This window comes from Gigantopelta aegis, chromosome 4 (genome assembly GCF_016097555.1).
Source record: "Gigantopelta aegis isolate Gae_Host chromosome 4, Gae_host_genome, whole genome shotgun sequence".
In the NCBI taxonomy this organism is placed as follows: Eukaryota; Metazoa; Mollusca; class Gastropoda; order Neomphalida; family Peltospiridae; genus Gigantopelta; species Gigantopelta aegis.
In genome coordinates this window covers 55,181,722-55,199,841 of record NC_054702.1, presented here as the reverse complement: position 1 = coordinate 55,199,841, position 18,120 = coordinate 55,181,722, and the positions used below count along the sequence as shown (strand labels likewise).

Below are 18,120 nucleotides of genomic sequence, written 5' to 3'. Positions count from 1 at the left end.
AGGGTTTTACGTGCACATTCAGAACAAGCTGTTGTAGCGCACGCCTGTCATGGGCACATTACAGGAAAGGTGGGGGGGGGGGGGTAGAGAGGAGGGACCGCCTGCACTGGCAGGTGCAAGGGAGCACCAGCAGCAGGCGGGGGAGGGTGGTGGTGGTGCTATGGAATTTTGAATGGAGTAGTTAATATGCCAAAGAGAAAGGATGCGCAATTTTTATTGAGGAATTTGGGCGCAATTTATGAACGGTCGGTCAAAAGGAAAATGACATTAGTGAATCAAGAGTAGCTCGTTAATTAGACCTCTATGATGCTGTGGTGTCTTCCTAGGTTGCCCATAGGGCCCTTAGAAAGGGTCTGACCTCTTCTGGTCGTGGCATGACAACCCGGGTTTTGTCCAGGTGTTGATGAAGTGGTCCACGGCGTCCTCCTCTTCAGTGTCACCAAGTACCAAGTTAGACTACCAGCAGCAAGTATTTGGTGGTTGGATAGGGTAGGCTGGTATTCTTTTGTCCAGCTTCCCCTGGGTGCAGTGCAATTGTATACTCGGAACCGGTATTCTTTTGTCCGGCTCCTTATTAGAAGACGTGCTGGGCCATTAAATGGGGGCGGGTGCATTGTTATCATTAGTCAATGCACCCCATGTACTGATGCGGTGTGTGTGCTGTCTGTTTGTGAATCCTAATTTCATGTTAAGGTTGTACCTATTGTCCTAAGTCCCTATTCTAGTAAACTCAACGGCCATTCAGGACACCCCCTCCCCCCCCTCCCCCCCTCGTCTTTGTATAATAATGGAATACAATGACGGAGGGGAAGTTATACTAGCCTAGATATCTAATTTGAAGGGTTTACCCTTATAATGTAGGTATTGATTAAAAAGCCTATTGCTTAGCATACTTAATTTTATTACCAATGGTCATATCCTCGTTCATAAATACTTCATTCCCCCTGGATGTCATAAATTGAGTAAGTGACGATCTTGACTTGTCAACACGAAGTCTAGCCTGACAGGTGGTAAATCGAACAATCGAAGCTCTGTTTTGAACATCTGGAGGTCCGAGCCGGTGGTATCGATCAATCGATATTTGATTTATGCTAATTAGTACCTTACCCGATGTCAGATTTTGGTAGATTTTGGATATAATATATATATAATCTACCAAAATCTGACAGTAATTTTTTAGGGGTTTAGGTTTTTTTTTTTTAGGAGTTTTCTTTAATACAGTTACGCGTAAAACTAATGTTCGTACAAAAGCAAACTAAATGTATGTCAACTAAGTTGGTACCCGTGCCTGTAGCTATAAATGCTATAAGACAACAACCAGCATCACAGGCACACGCACACACACACACGCACACACACACACACACGCACACGCGCACACACACACACACACACACACACACACACACACACTCATGCGCGCACACGCACGTACGTACGCACGCACGTACACATATACCACAAACCCAAAATGGTGGAAGACGAATAACGGGTGTTAAATGGAGTGTGGATTAATAAAAGAATAATCACAGCCCCACCAACCCCACCCCAAATCCCGACAACCCCCCCCCCCCCGCAAAAAAAAACAAAAAACCACAACCCCACCCACCAACAAACATTCATTTAGCATGTGCCTTACGTAGTAGCTAATAAATTAGACCGGCCTCGGTGGCGTAGTGGTACAGGGTTCGCAGCCCGGTACCGGCTCCAACCCAGAGCGAGTTCTTAAGGGCTCAATAGGTAGGTGTAAGGCCACTACACCCTCTTCTCTCTCATTAACAACTAACCAACTAACAACTAACCCACTGTCCTGGACAGACAGCCCAGATAGCTGAGGTGTGTGTGCCCAGGACAGCGTGCTTGAACCTTAATTGGATATAAGCATTGAAATGAATGAATGAATGAATAATAAATTAGACTACTTCAACGTTTGTTTGTTTGCTTGGAACATAAAAACGACTCTTTCGTGATACTCGGAGATATCAAAGAATTATGATCCATTTCTTATCTGTTGTTTACCAGCATAACTGTGGATGACGCCATGGAAACTGAGAGCCTGTTCATATTTAAACATAATAACTCTAGGAATACTATCTCACTAGCATATAGCTATACTCTAAAACATTTAGCTTTTGTTTTGTATTTCTTTGTTTGTTTCCTTGTCTGTTTGCTTTTTGACACAAAGAACAAGTGAAAGGTAGGAAATATTAACTTTAAAATGATTCTAAGTTATATCTTTTGCAAAATCATTTTAGTTTAGATTAATTATTTTACACATAATTATTTTCAGTGGACAATTTTGCATTTGTAATTTGGTTAATTAAATTATTATGTAATAATTTAATTTAATATGTTATAGCTTATAACTAGTCCGACATAGAGAATTTTGGAGCAGTTAGCCCGAAAAAATAAATAATTATAAAAGCAGGCATACGACTTATAGGGCCATGGGACACACACACACACACGCACGCACGCGCGCGCGCGCCATGTATAATCGATGCAGCAAAATGGTTTTACTTTAACAAAATTATAATTAACGGGCAGCAGTGGCGTAGCGTGGGCGGGCCCACCGGGGTTGTTGCCCCGGGCACAAAATTCTGGACTGATGGAAGGGACTCGGGGAGTGCTAACGGTCCACTGGTTAGGGGGCGCAATACTTGCCTTGTCCCGGGCGCCAGCAACCCACGCTACGCCACTAACGGACAATACATATTTTCGGCATTTTGATTTAAATATGGTTATAAAAATACAGCCTTTCGTTTAAGGTGTTTTTCTTAAACTTTATGATTTAAACAATTCAAAGCGAACTAAATGATAAGTATCATATACGAACCAGCGTGTAAGGAATCCTAGCCGAATATGCATTTTGGTAAAAAAAATTATAAATGCTCTAAATATTCACCAGTTGCCAAATTTTTACGTGTATCACGAGTCAGTGATGAAAACTTGTTAAAATAATATGACACTAACAAAGAATTGCCAAATATACTATTGACCCTCAATTAATTGTTTTGAGTAATAAAACAGATTTTAAATACATGTAATCAGAAAATAACATACATAATATTAATTTAAAGAACACTTACTATTTTTGTGGAAGTTAGCGTGAGTGTCATTTAGTTCTGTTCTGTTTATATATTAAATCAGGGCTATATTGTATATTTTCGACAATAAAATGCTCGAGGCCAACTACAATATACAACGTACTATGTTTTTAAATACATACATTTTCCTAAATTTGAAGCTACAGATCTTTTGTTTGATATTTTTCGAATTTACTCATAACATTAAAGTAACATGTTAGTGATTAGTATCACTGGCATATCCAAGATTTTAGATTGGGGGTTGGAGGGAGGAGCCAACCCACACTATGTATGTATGTATGTATGAATATCTATATATATTGTATGACTGTTACATACATAGATATTAACATACTGGCGCAGGGGATAATTAAAATTGTCCCGTGCCGTTGCTGGGACTCGAACCTATGGCACCGAATCGCCCGCAACTTTGCAGACTTACCACGATACCTTTTGAGCTATTGAGGCATCCATGTATGTATGTATGTATGTATGTATGTATGTATGTATGTATGTATGATTTTATAAAATTTAATACAGTTTTAAAATGAAAAATTTGATTGGGGAGGGGGTCCCCCCCCCCCCCCCTCCACGCAACAGATTAGTACCAAAGCTATGAGAAGAAACCCTAACCGTTTGAAATATTTAAAAAGTTGTTACTGGATACAACTGTCATCACTCGTTAAATCTCTTTTAATATTTTATCTATTTGTTTTACAGAAAAGAATCGTTATAACAGTATCTTCTTATAATACATGCTTTTCAGAAGAAGAAAAACAAGAGCAAACAAAATGCCACATGTAAAGACTGGGCCGCTTCCTGAGCCTGCTCAACCAGTGAGTGTTTTTGCGTTTAAGGGAATAGGTTCAAAACTGCATAATGATAAAAAAAAAAAATTATTCATTATTTGTGTGAAATATAAAGATTATACCTTGACTTACACGCCCACAAGAATTTACATCTAAATATGTTGATGTATGTACTATTATGTTTGTAGAAAATGGTATATGAATAATTCTTTGCGGCTAATGTTTCCTTTAATTTTCGCTCTGTTATTTGCTGTTTACTTTTTAAATCTCTATGCAAAAAAATTAGTTTGTGTGTGTGGTTTGTTTTAGGGTTTTTGCTTGTTGTTGCTCATTTGTTTCTGTGTTGTTGTTGTTTGTTTTGTTTTTGTTCCCAGTTATTATTTACCATAGGTTTATTATAAAATACCTGTGATTATTAATCGACATTTAACAGAAGCGAGTTCACGATGAAAATGGAACCTGTGAAACGTAAAATTTATCAAACATATAATTAATACATGTACATGTACAAATTTATTTAGCTTCAGGCGTTCCTATAAGGACATGCGAAGGTTATGGGTTGTTGTCTTTTTTACAATTAAAATTTAACACGTAATAAAAAAAAAGTTCTTTTATCTGCAAATTGGCCCACTTGTAAAGAATTCGAGTGGGCCCATTGGGCTATTTTCAATTCCAGCCAGACTTGTATATCAAAGGCTGTGGTATGTATTATCCTGCCTGGGGGATGAGACTTGGCGGCATCTTGTATATCAAAGGCTGTGGTATGTATTATCCTGCCTGTGGAATATATTATCCTGCCTCTGGGATGAGACTTGGCGTCAACTTGTATATCAAAGGCTGTGGTATGTATTATCCTGCCTCTGGGATGAGACTTGGCGTCAACTTGTATATCAAAGGCTGTGGTATGTATTATCCTGCCTGTGGAATGTATTATCCTGCCTCTGGGATGAGACTTGGCGTCAACTTGTATATCAAAGGCTGTGGTATGTATTATCCTGCCTGTGGGATGAGACTTGGCGTCAACTTGTATATCAAAGGCTGTGGTATGTATTATCCTGCCTGTGGGATGAGACTTGGCGTCAACTTGTATATCAAAGGCTGTGGTATGTATTATCCTACCTCTGGGATGAGACTTGGCGTCAACTTGTATATCAAAGGCTGTGGTATGTATTATCCTGCCTCTGGGATGAGACTTGGCGTCAACTTGTATATCAAAGGCTGTGGTATGTATTATCCTGCCTCTTGGGTGAGACTTGGCGTCAACTGGTATATCAAAGGCTATGGAATGTATTATCCTGCCTGTGGGATGAGACTTGGCGTCAACTTGTATATCAAAGGCTGTGGTATGTATTATCCTGCCTCTGGGATGATTCATATATCAGATCCCTTGTTAATCGAAAAGAGTAGCCCATTGAGTGGTGGCGACAGCGGGTTTCCTCTCTCGTTTTCTGTGTGATCCGTAAACACATGTCCGACCACCGAATATCCGTAAGTAACGCTGTTTTGAGTGCGTCGTTAAATAAAACATTTCGTCTTCCTACTGTTGATCTGCTAACTCTAAAGGCGGCGCCACACGATTCCAGTGCTTCGTCCGATAATAGCCGATTGTGACAACAATTACGATTGTATGGGCTATTTTGCGATCGGCTATTGTCGTAAAAGGCATTCGCATCTGGTGGCATTGGCGTAAGTCACAAAAACACCACAGACACGAAAACGGTTGAACTGGTTATTTGTTGATACATACCGGCCTCGGTGGCCTAGTGATTAGGCCATCGGTCTACTGGCTGGTAGGTACTGGGTTCGGATCCCAGTCGAGGCATGGGATTTTTAATCCAGATACCGACTCCAAACCCTGAGTGAGTGCTCCACAAGGCTCGATGGGTAGGTGTAAACCACTTGCACCGACCAGTGATCCATAACTGGTTCAACAAACGTCATGGTTTGTGTTATCCTGTCTGTGGGATCCCTTGCTGCTAATCGGAAAGAGTAGCCCATGTAGTGGCGACAGCGGGTTTCCTCTCAAAATCTGTGTGGTCCTTAACCATATGTCTGGCGCCATATAACCGTAAATAAAATGTGTTTAGTGCGTCGTTATATAAAACATTTCTTTCTTTTTTGTGTTGATATATAGTGGTTGATAGGACTGATCGTAACTAAGCTTACTAACAACTGGGTAGTCATTTTAATATATTATAACGAAACGAATAAAATGTGATATCATCTTTCTTAGATTCCACACGAAATTATTATTTTTTAAATATTTAACTACGGGATGCCCGGGTAACCGATTTCTTATTTTATATTTCAGTAATATTTACTGTCCGTATTTTACAGCATCGCAGAACTTTTATAAAGATTTCAATGTTTTTTATTCTGGTGATGTCATTCATTCGTTCATTCATTCATTCATTCATTCATTCATTCATTCATTCATTCATTCCCTATTGATTATCTGAATACTTCCAACAGCATTCCAGCATTCAACATTCTGGTGATGTCATTCATTCGTTTGTTCGTTCGTTCATTCATTCGTTCGTTTACTCATTCATTCATTCATTCATTAGTTAATTAATTCATTCATTCATTCATTCATTCATTCATTCATTCATTCATTCATTCATTCATTCATTAATTCGTTCATTCCATATTGATTAACTGAATACCTTCAACAGCATTCCAGCATTCAACATTCTTGTGCTGCCATTCATTCGTTTGTTCGTTCGTTCGTTCGTTCGCCCATTCGTTTCTTCATTAATTAATTCATTCATTCATTAATTCATTCATTCATTCATTCATTCATTCATTCATTCATTAATTCATTAATTCATTCATTCATTCATTCATTATTGATTATCTGAATACCCTGAACAGCGCCACACATAATGCGCAGTGGTGTAAACTGGCACGTAGTGATATATGTTTGTGTAAAAAGGTTGTAAATTATTCAACTAACGTACCAGGATGTCTTATATATATATATATATGTCAGATTTGTCGGTCAGACTTTGTGGCAAACTGCCATATGGGGCGGGAATTTAGGCCAGTAGTAAAGCGCTCGCCTGATGCGCGGTCGGTCTAGGGTCGATTTCCGTCGGCGGGCCCATTGGCTATTTCTCGTTCCAGCCAGTGCATCACGACTGGTATATCAAAGACAGTGGTATGTGCTGTCCTGTTTGTGGGATGGTGCATATAAAAGATCTCTTGCTACAAATATTTTTTTTTTTTAGCGGGTTTCCTTTCTAAGACTAAATCAAAATTGACATCCAATAGCGGATGATTAATAAATCAATGTGCTCTAGTGGTGTCGTTAAACAAAAGAAACTTTCACTGGAAACTGTATTTTTAAGTACAATATTTGCATATTTCGTTTCAGCCGCAGCCGCAGCCGCAGCCGCAGCAACAACAACAACAACACACGACAGTAATAATAAACCAGCCCATGCGCATGAACCCGATGCAGCCGCATCCACTTCGAGAGTGGAGTACTGGTCTGTGCGGCTGCTTCGAAAACGTCGGTGACTGTAGGTGTACTAATAGAATCTATTACCGTTGTGAGGTATAGATACGGCAATTTCAATCAGAGGGACAAAATGTTCTTTTGTGACGGCCGAGGTTTACCGAAGGCCTTACAAAAACATTTTGTCTCGAGGGTTGAAATTGCTTTATCTATACCTCACAACGGTGATTGATTCTTTTTCTTGCCCATTTAATATCAGTAACAACACATTATTTGTAAGCGACGGTTTGTTTATTGTAGAACGAGATGTAAACATTTTACCTACAAATTCATTTAATCATACGCGGGGAAAATATAGTCCACGTCATACGACATAAAGTTGAAAATATCAGTTTGTTTAAATATTTATAAAACAATGATACAACGTGAAATGGCAAACAGAATTCTTAAAACCATGAATTATGACGTCAATCGTTGTAAAGCATGGGTTATGGCGTCATGCGTATGTAAAAATCATCTAGCCCTCGGTTCGGACAGATTTATCTAGCCCTAGGATCAGACAGATTTTTCTATCACCGTGTAAAAGCTGGATAACTCTGTCCAGTGGGCAAGAAATTTATATAGTTCTTCTTATACAGAGACATATCTTGTGGAGGGGTTTGAAGCGGTGGCAGAAGCCCTCACCAGAAATATGCGAAAAGCTGTCTGTTTTAGCTTAACTGTGGGTTTATTGTCTATATCATATTGTCTTATAGATCAAGCGTTGAGGTAGTATAATTTTATAATTATTTTGGTATTATGTTTACTTCAATAATTTCTTAAAATAAAGCTCAGCTATGTCTTGCTACTCAGGAAAAACACGTCCGTGTTAACATTATACAGGTATCAAAAGATAGTAGGGTCTATAAGTGTAACTGATAGCTTCAAAATGTTTGATGCTATGATAACTTTGACTTTTGGGACAGATATTTTGGGTATTTGCTCTACAGTCTGTCCAAGTTAAATTCTGTATCTTCAAAAGGTTAGAACATCATCAAAAATTATATAAATATGAACGACAAGACCTCATCTCTGCACAATGCAGAGTCGAATGGGCGTTTGGCAAAATGGAGGTCGATTCCATATATCTCTGTCCAGTGCCTAGTCTGTAGGAGGACAGCCACTCCCGAGGAGATTCTTTATTGGACAATGCACTCTTTTGACCGCCACAAAGAGGACTGCCTGTTTCAAATTTAGTCTTTAAAAGGAAACCCGTTACTTTTTCCCGTTAGTGGCAAGAGGTCGTTTATATGCACCAGTCCATAGGCAGGATAGCACATACCACGTCATTAACTTATTGAAGATCATCAACATATAGTATTTGCGTGTAAAGAATATAGTGATTTTCGAGCTATATACATTATTAAACAAATAGAGGTTTCACTATCCTGTCTGTGAGATGGTGCATATAAACGATTCCTTGCTACTGATGAAACAAATGTAGCGGGTTTCCTTTCTAAGTCTATATGTCAATATTACCAAATGTTTGACATCCAATAGCCGATGAGTAATAAATCGATGTGCTCTAGTGGTTTCTTTAAACAAAACGAACATACTTTTGGTTTTGGTTTTGTATGGATAACCTAGGATGTGGGTAACATGAATAGTTTTATCAATCTGTTCAAAGATTATATGATAGTGTACCATTTCGAATTGCATTATCAAAACTTAGATGTAACGATTTTGGTTTAGCCGCATAAACTGGTAACTTAACAGAGAATACTACATCAGCGGCCGTTAGATACCATTTCTCTTAAAATTCGTTGTGAGATAAATGGTATCTAACGGCGACTCTATTCTCTATATAGCGCATGATAGATTATGTATTTATAATAATCAGTTATTTATCGAAAGAAGTTTCTTTGTTTTGTTTAACGGCACCACTAGAGCACATTGATTTATTAATCATCGGTTAATGGATATCAAACATTTGGTAATTTTGACAAATTTAGTCTTTAAAAGGAAACCCGTTACTTTTTCCCGTTAGTGGCAAGAGGTCGTTTATATGCACCAGCCCATAGGCAGGATAGCACATACCACGTCATTAACTTATTGAAGATCATCAACATATACTATTTGCGTGTAAAGAATATAGTGATTTTAGAGCTATATGCATTATTAAACAAATAGAGGTCTACCGTTAACAACTATTCTTATAAAACTGATTTCATATATCTTATTCCTAATCTATGATATTGACAATACCAAAACACACGAGGGTAATAATCTCGTTATCATATAATCTCAAACTTAATACAACATGTATAGATAGATAGATAGATAGATAGATAGATAGATATAGGATTCGTCACAAGTATTTTTTAATATGGAAAATATCGACTGAGTCTATGTTAATCGATATTTGTAGCGAATTCTATTTATTTTATAACACTTCTAAAATAACATTTTAATTCAATTTTCAGTAAATCACAGTACTAAAGTCGCCGCCATCGGTAATATGACGTCATCACGATTAGCACAAATTAGTTTGACAGCACGCATTTTGACTAAATCTTTGAAAACGTGTCGCACGGGTACACAGGTCTCGTTGGCTTGTAAGCAAATGACCCATCGACAGCAACACATTACCTAGATACCTTGCACATTTGTATACCATTATTAACCGGGTTAATACACTAAAATTATCACATGGGTTTATGAGATGGATATCATGGGTAAGTTATAGACGGGTTTATTGGCCAGTGACGTCAAAGTACTGTGCGCGGCCATGTTTATAATCACGTGATCGGTCCGCCATTAAGGGAGTGAAATTCGCACAATAATAACATGTGAAGACATTGCATCTGGGTGCATTTTCAGTACTTATTACCATTTCAGTACATTTTGTGAAAGCAAAACCAGTATGTCGAATAATACAACTTCATTTAAAGATGGTAGATTCACATCAAAGTTGGTGGAAGTGTATTTATCATTAAAAACGTAAATAATAAAGCATGTATATAGCCCATACACGCGGATATAAAAGCATAACGAATAATTTAAACTTATGCAAGCAAATATAATTTCCCTGGACACTTGTATAGCCCAATGTATTGAACATTAAAACAATATTTTAGTCTCAGCGGACGAGGGTATAACATAACACCCCCCCCACACACACACACACCACCACCACCACCACCACCACCACCACCAGCCTACGCTCCTGTTTTGTTTGTACTTGCCGTGGTCATCACCAGTCAAAGGGGTTCGTTTTGTAATTAACTAGTATATAGAAAATATATATTATAATTATAAAATAATAACAAATAAATAAATTAATTAATTAATTTTTTATTTTATTTATTATTATTTATTAATTAATTAATAATAAAAAAAAATATAATAATAATAATAATAATAATAAATAATAATTATTAAAAAAATTCGACTAAATGGGTGGGGTGCGATTTTCGGTGTGGCATGCATGTGTGTTACGTCAGTAAATTATTTATCATGTTATCGCACACATTTAACACCATAATAACTCGTATGTATGTATGTATATATATATATATATATATATATATATATATATATATATATATATATATATATATTATATATAAATAAAAATAAAAATAAATAAGAGATAAATATTTGGCAGTGTTAACTGCGCCCCACTTCAAGCCCATGTGATCACATCTGGAATATCCCAGAGCTAATAATAGTAACAGCTAAACGTTGACATCTACTCTAGATCTAAGGTCAGTCTTATCTTTTTTCAAAATGGTACACCACGTTTTCTACAAACGTACATAATTGAAATACTTTTCTATATTTTAGGATGCATTCAGTAAAGTTTCACTTAATAACCGTCAAAATTATTTACACTTGTGTGTGTTTAATTTATTCCCTATGCTTTTGTATTGGCGTGTATAGGTGCTTTATTATATATTTTTTTAATCATTCACAGATTTCCACCGATATTGATATGAATATACAATCTTTAAATGAGGTTGAGTTATCCAAGAGACTGGTTTTGCAAAACGTTCCAAAAAAGTCATAAAACCTGAAATTACACCCAGCTGCAATACCGTCACATGTTATTGTTGCGTGAATTTCACTCCCTTAATGGCGGCCGTACGGTTACGCCATCTATCGACAACGTCATAAACTGCTGGGCGACAATCGAAAAAACCCGTCTATAGGATAAATAAATACATATTATATGTATTAGAAATATATTAGAAAGATCACTTGCTGGTTTTTTTCTAATTCAGGTCTCTTCGCGTTGTGTTGTCCTACGTATTACACCTGTATGTTGTCCGGTAAACAAGGGGACTCTTGCTGGGGACCTTGTTGTGTTCCTGCCTGGACCACAGTCTTCAGGTCGCATATTAGAGGTGTTCACTCTATACGGGTAATTTATTTTTATGTACTTTCTTTGATGTTTTAAAAGTAAAATACGCATTCGTGTAATACTGGTATTATAATAACTTTTTTTTCTTCTTCTTCTTCTTCTTCTTCTTCTTCTTCTTCTTCTTCTTCTTCTTCTTCTCTTCTTCTTCTTCTTCTTCATCTTCATCTTCGACTATTTCTCGTTCCAGCCAGTGCACCACGACTGGTATATCAAAAGCCGTGGTATGTGGCGTCCTGTCTGTGAGATGGTGCATATAAAAGATTCCTTGCTACTAATGGAAAAATGTAGCGGGTTTCCTCTCTATGACTGTAAAATTGACCATATGTTTGACAACCAGTAGCCGATGATTAATAAATCAACGTGCTCTAGTGGTGTCGTTAAACTAAACAAATATTTTCTTCTCCCTTACATTTTTATTGGTTTGATTCGTTCTTTGTTTCTTTTTTTCCCTTTAATTCTTTCTTGTATTAGTGCAGTGCTGAAATTACTCATATTTGGAATAAATGTATTATAATTTTACTTTTCAGGGAAGCATTACTACTATGAAGCATTTGCCAACAGTGACATTGCAGCATATTACCCTGTTTCATTTTTCTTTTCCAGGGAAGTATTTGCAAAGATTGCATGGTGACCAACTGCTGTGGTCCGTGCGCCATGTGTCAAATGGGCAGGGAGCTGGACAACATTTTGAAAGGAGATCCACGCACCTTCCCAGCTTCATAAACAACTTCTTTCTGGAATGAATGAATGAATGAATGAATGAATGAATGAATGTTTAACGACACCCCAGCACGAAAAATACATCGGCTATTGGGTGTCAAACTATGGTAATGCACATAAATAAAGTGATGATCAACATCAATATAAAAATTCAAGGTTTAAACAAAAACAGTGTAAAGAACTGTGCAAAAATACAAATACAAATATCACAGAATTTTACGGACACCGAATTTTACTCTAAACTTCAATTTGTGCTGTATTGGCCATTCTCAAAGAGAATGTTACACCCCTGCACCACGGTGAGGTTACAGCACACGCAGGGGAACTTCTTTCTGGAGACAGAATGACAAACATTTCTAATTGTCCGTCCACTTCAAAATAATATATACATTTCTCTCTTGCTTTGCACTAAAATTACTATGTTTTGCCTTTGTTATATTCCGGAGGTAGCTATATACCAAATTGTATCTCACACGGTCAAAGGTCAAAGTGCACCTAACTTTGAATGTTGTATTAAATAAGACCACGCCGCCTTTGGTAAGACATATGACATGACGTGTCATACGATGTTATTTTATCTGGCCAATAAATTTATGTAATTTTTTTGAACTAGTATCAAAGTACCAGCTTCCATTGTTCTTCCTGGGTCTTACTAAAAAATAGGATCATATATATATATTGTGTTGACCTGGGGTCAAAGACGCTTCCCATATATCTGATGTTTGGAAAATGTTAAAATTGATAAAAAGCAGACAAAAATATAGTGTTATGTGTACAAAATGTGTAATATTCAAACACTTTCCGAATATCTTATGTTAGGGATGTTTGGAAAGTGTTAAAATTGACTAAAATCAGACAAAAATATAGTGTTATGTGTACACAAAATGTGTAATACTCAAACACTTCCTGTATATCTGATGTTTGGGATATTTGGATAGTGTTAAAACTGACTAAAATCAGACACAGATATAGTGTTATGTGTACAAAATGTGTAATATTCAAACACTTCCCGTATATCTGATGTTTGGAAAGTGTTAAAATTGACTAAAATCAGACAAAAATATTGTGTTATGTGCACACAAAATGTGTAATATTCAAAGTATTTTTGATACATGTGTTTACGATGTATGTCTTTTGACATTCAGAAGCAGCGTTATAGCCATAAAATTACCGTTGAGTCTTTGTTTTCTTGTTAAGTGTACGACACCGTCTGAAAACAACAGACTGGGACGAAAAGGAGATTGGGGGGGGGGGGGGGGAGGGACACTGGGAGTGTGATCGATGCTTCAAGGCGTAATATATTTATCTGAGAATGTTAGATTAATTTTAGAAATGGGGCACGGTTAGAACAATATAAAGCTGATTTAAATGTATGCTGGTGTCAGTCTCCCTGTGGTCCCCAGGGGCGAGACGTAGCCCAGTGGTAAAGCGCTTGCTTGATGCGCGGTCGATTTGGGACCGATCCCCGTCGGTGGGACCATTGGGCTATTTTACGTTCCAGCCAATTCACCACGACTGGACGTGGTACAATGTATATCAAAGGCCGTGGTATGTGCTATCCTGTCTGTGGGAAGTTGTATATAAAAGATCCCTTGCTACTAATGGAAAAATGTAGCAACGCTAACGTTCGTAAATTATTTGATTGGTTCAAGTGGTCATTCGGTTTAAATCAATCTACGCGAACGTTTTTCTTCCTAGGTCTGACTACATGAAGTAAAGCACATTTTCTCATACGATGCGAACAAACATCCCCGTCGGTCTGGGATCGATCCCCGTCGGTGGGCCCATTGGGCTATTTCCGGTTCCAGCCAGTGCACCACGACTGGTATATCAAAGGCCGTGGTATGTATTACCCTGTCTGTGGGATGGTGCATATAAAAGATCCTTTGCTGCTAATCGGAAAGAGTAGCCCATGAAGTGGCGACAGCGGGTTTCTCTCTCAATATCTGTGTGGTCCTTAACCATATGTCTGATGCCATATAACCGTAAATAAAATGTGCTGAGCACGTCGTTAAATAAAACATTTCTTTCTTTTTTCAATACTAAATTACCTGTTAAAGTAATGTCACATGTTGTCCGAACCCACCCTCGTTCTGTCCCGAGGAGGTTGAAGTTTGGTTTGTTTAACAACACCACTAGAGCACATTCATTTATCGGCTATTGGATGTCAAACATTTGATAATTTTGAAATATAATTTTAGAGAGAAAACCCGCTACATTTTTGTCATTAGTAGCAAGGAATATTTTATATGCACCATCCCACAGACAGGATAGCACATGCCACGGCTTTTGATATATCAGTCGTGGTGCACTGGCTGGAATGAGAAATAGCCCAGTGGGTCCACATATGGAGATCGATTCCAGACCGACCGAGCATCAGGCGAATGCTTTACCACTAGCCTACGTCCCGTCCCGTATGACAATTTGCTATCAAGTTTGACCACCAAGTTTGACATATATAATGATAAGAGTTCCTGGTACATTGGTTGGAACGAGAAATAGCCCACTGGGCCCTCCTACGGATAGTCAGAGAGAGATAAAGAAAGAAAGAAAGAAAGAAAGAAAGACAGACAGGCATAGAGAAAGAGAGAGAGAGAGAGAGAGAGAGAGAGAGAGAGAGAGAGAGAGAGAGAGAGAGAGAGAGAGAGAGAGAGAGAGAGAGAGAGAGAGAGAGAGAGAGAGAGAGAGAGAGAGAAGACATAGAGAGAGAGAGAGAGAGAGAGAGAGAGAGAGAGAGAGAGAGAGAGAGAGAGACAGAGAGAGAGGAGAGGAGAGAGAGAGAGAGAGAGAGAGAGAGAGAGAGAGAGAGAGAGAGAGAGAGAGAGAGAGAGAGAGAGAGAGAGCAACAGGCGAGCGCTTTACCATTTGGCAGCAATGGATCTTTTATATGCACGTATCATACCAGTCGTGAGGCAATGGAGAGCTTGGCCAAAGTTCGATGGGTTTTATGATCCACCGACTTAGATTTACCCATTGTCCATGCGTTCAGTAACAGCGAGCTACGCCAACGTTTGCCAACTGTCTCCAGACCTCATTCGACGAAGCGATCTTAGGCCTAAGATCACCTTATGTGCATAACTATCTCATGCACTTTATCTTAAACATTTTAAATGTATGTAGTGACATGCATGTAAGACATAAATAGGCTTTGTAAATTCGATCCCTTTGCGTCTGCGACTAGCAGTCATACTAGGCATGCGTTTACATGTGTTTGGCATCTATCTTACAGAGAAAATTAAAGTAAAGTTTGTTTTATTTAACGACGCCGCTAGAGCACATTGATTTTTTATCTTATCATCGGCTATTGGACGTCAAACATATGGTCATTCTGACACTGTTTTTAGAGGAAACCCGCTGTCGCCACATAGGCTACTCTTTTTACGACAGGCAGCAAGGGATCTTTTATTTGCGCTTCCCACAGGCAGGATAGCACAAACCATGGCCTTTGTTGAACCAGTTATGGATCACTGGTCGGTGCAAGTGGTTTACACCTACCCATTGAGCCTTGCGGAGCACTCACTCAGGGTTTGGAGTCGGTATCTCGATTAAAAATCCCATGCCTCGACTGGGATCCGAACCCAGTACCTACCAGCCTATAGACCAATGGCCTGCCACGACGCCACCGAGGCCGGTAGAGAAAATTACACCCTAACGGACGATGGGGCATTTTCAGGACATAAGAGAATGAAAGATGTGTGTTTCCAACTATCTATATTTGTTGTACTTTTAATAGTAATAACAAATGTTGTTTAGTCGTAGGTTTTACGTTTACTTACAAAACAAGGCTTACAATGCAGTGGCGGATCCAGAAAATACATTTAGGGGGACCCCAATGACATGAGGCGCAATGCCAAGGGAGGTTTGGAGAGGGATTGTAAAATTATTTTAAAAATTAATATATAATGAAATTATAACTCAGACAATTTGGGGGGGGGGGGGGTCCTAGGCCCGTGGGGACCCCCTAGATCCGCCTCTGCAATGTTTTGTGAAATCTGTCCTAAGATTAGTAACGTCCAGTGATATGACTGTCCACGTATAGACAAAGCACATGACAATGCTTGTGTCAGCTAACAACGACTAGTATATCAATAGGCCGTGGTATGTGCTATCCTGTCCGTGGAATGATGCATACAAAATATCCCTTGCTACTTATGGAAAAATGTATCGGGCTTCCGCTCCAAGCATATACATGTATGTCGAAAATACCAAATGTTTGACATCCAGTAGCATAGGCGTACTGGCTCTCATTATTGTAGGAGGGCAGGCTGGCTTTTGCCTGAATTAAAGGAAAATGCCCATATGTGGACGACATTTATTCATATTATCATTACTGCCATACAGCTATATAAGGTTGCATTTTTACAACTAATTTTGAGGGTAGGATGATGGAGATTCATTGTAAAAAGGTCTTAGGTTAGCACATTCTGGCCGAATATTTGTATCAATTTTGCCCAAATTTGAGGTTTTTCTCAAGCACAAGGGAATCAGTTGACCCACTGCCCCTTGTCTCTAACGCTTATGTCCAATAGCCGATGAAAGATAAATCAATGTGCTCTAGTGGTGTCGTAGATAAAATAAACTTTAACTGTCCGCGAAGAACCTGACCGCTTCACAGTTCAAAACGGACGTCTGTCCTACACTCGGTTTGTCTGGCCGATATGAACGGAGTGGGTGTTTTGCCTTCTTAGTTAGGCCTGCGTTCATCTAAATTGAGCAAGTCTAACGTTCGCGAACAATTTGGCCGGTTCCTAATTCAGGTTAACGTAAAACACGGACTTTGTTCTATTCTGCGTAGCCCCACAATTGATATAGCAAAGAAGGATTTGGTATGTGATGTCATGTCCTGGGCCTCGTTCCACGAAGCGATTTCAGCGCTACGATCACCTTAAGTGCATACCTACTAAATGATGAAGAGAGGTAATGCCAGAGACAAGACTATTGCATAGCGCCGCGGCATGACCGGCCTCAGTGGCGCAGTGGTTAAGCCACCGGACTACAGGCTAGTAGGTACAGGTTTCGAAGTCCATAAGGGCTCAATGGGTAGGTGTAAGGCCACTACACTGTCTTTTCTCTCACTAACCACTAACCAACTAACAACTAACCCACTGTCCTGGATAGCTGGAAGTGTGTGCCTAGGACAGCGTGCTTGAACCTTAATTGGATATGAGCACGAAAATAAGCTGAAATTAAATGAAAGTGGAATTGGACCCTGTTCTATTATAGTGCATAGACCTTCAATTTAAAAGATGTGACGACGGTGGAACTAAAGAGTATCATTACATGCCCCTGTACCACTGATGTTTCAGGCATTTCCATCCCGGGTAGCCAGTGATCTGACCCGGGACAGAAGATGAAGGTGGAGTTCCTTTCTGGATCCCATTCTTCAAACCAAGTTTGATCATAACCATATGTTAGACATCAAACAGCCATAGTTTAAAACGTGCTGAGGTGTTGTTAAAGGGACACACCCTAGTTACGGCTAGTTGTTAACCATTACGGCGTTGTTTTTCGCTATTAAACCCATTTTTTTCACAAATAAAATTGCACTTTACTTACCGTTTATTATTTAGAATATACATTTCCATTCACCTGAAGTGTTTTTTGGTAATTCTGGTGTTTGTAATACCACAAAATGCATTTTTC

At 38.7% G+C, this 18,120-nt stretch overlaps 1 protein-coding gene across 1 annotated transcript; it reads left to right on the top strand.

Annotated features, from left to right (window-relative positions):
* Positions 1-3,877: 3,877 nt before the first annotated feature.
* Positions 3,878-12,480, top strand: LOC121369893 (cornifelin homolog A-like). Its single transcript, XM_041494971.1, has 4 exons — positions 3,878-3,922; positions 7,272-7,419; positions 11,618-11,757; positions 12,361-12,480. The coding sequence occupies exons 1-4, from the start codon at positions 3,878-3,880 to the stop codon at positions 12,478-12,480; spliced, it is 453 nt and encodes a 150-aa protein (XP_041350905.1).
* Positions 12,481-18,120: the final 5,640 nt, after the last annotated feature.

Coding starts and splice junctions, on each gene's coding strand:
- LOC121369893 (XM_041494971.1), top strand. CDS start 3,878: ATGCCACATGTAAAGACTGGGCCGCTTCCTGAGCCTGCTCAACCA. Junction 3,923..7,271: donor TTCCTGAGCCTGCTCAACCA/GTGAGTGTTTTT, acceptor ATTTCGTTTCAG/CCGCAGCCGCAGCCGCAGCC. Junction 7,420..11,617: donor CTTCGAAAACGTCGGTGACT/GTAGGTGTACTA, acceptor TTTCTAATTCAG/GTCTCTTCGCGTTGTGTTGT.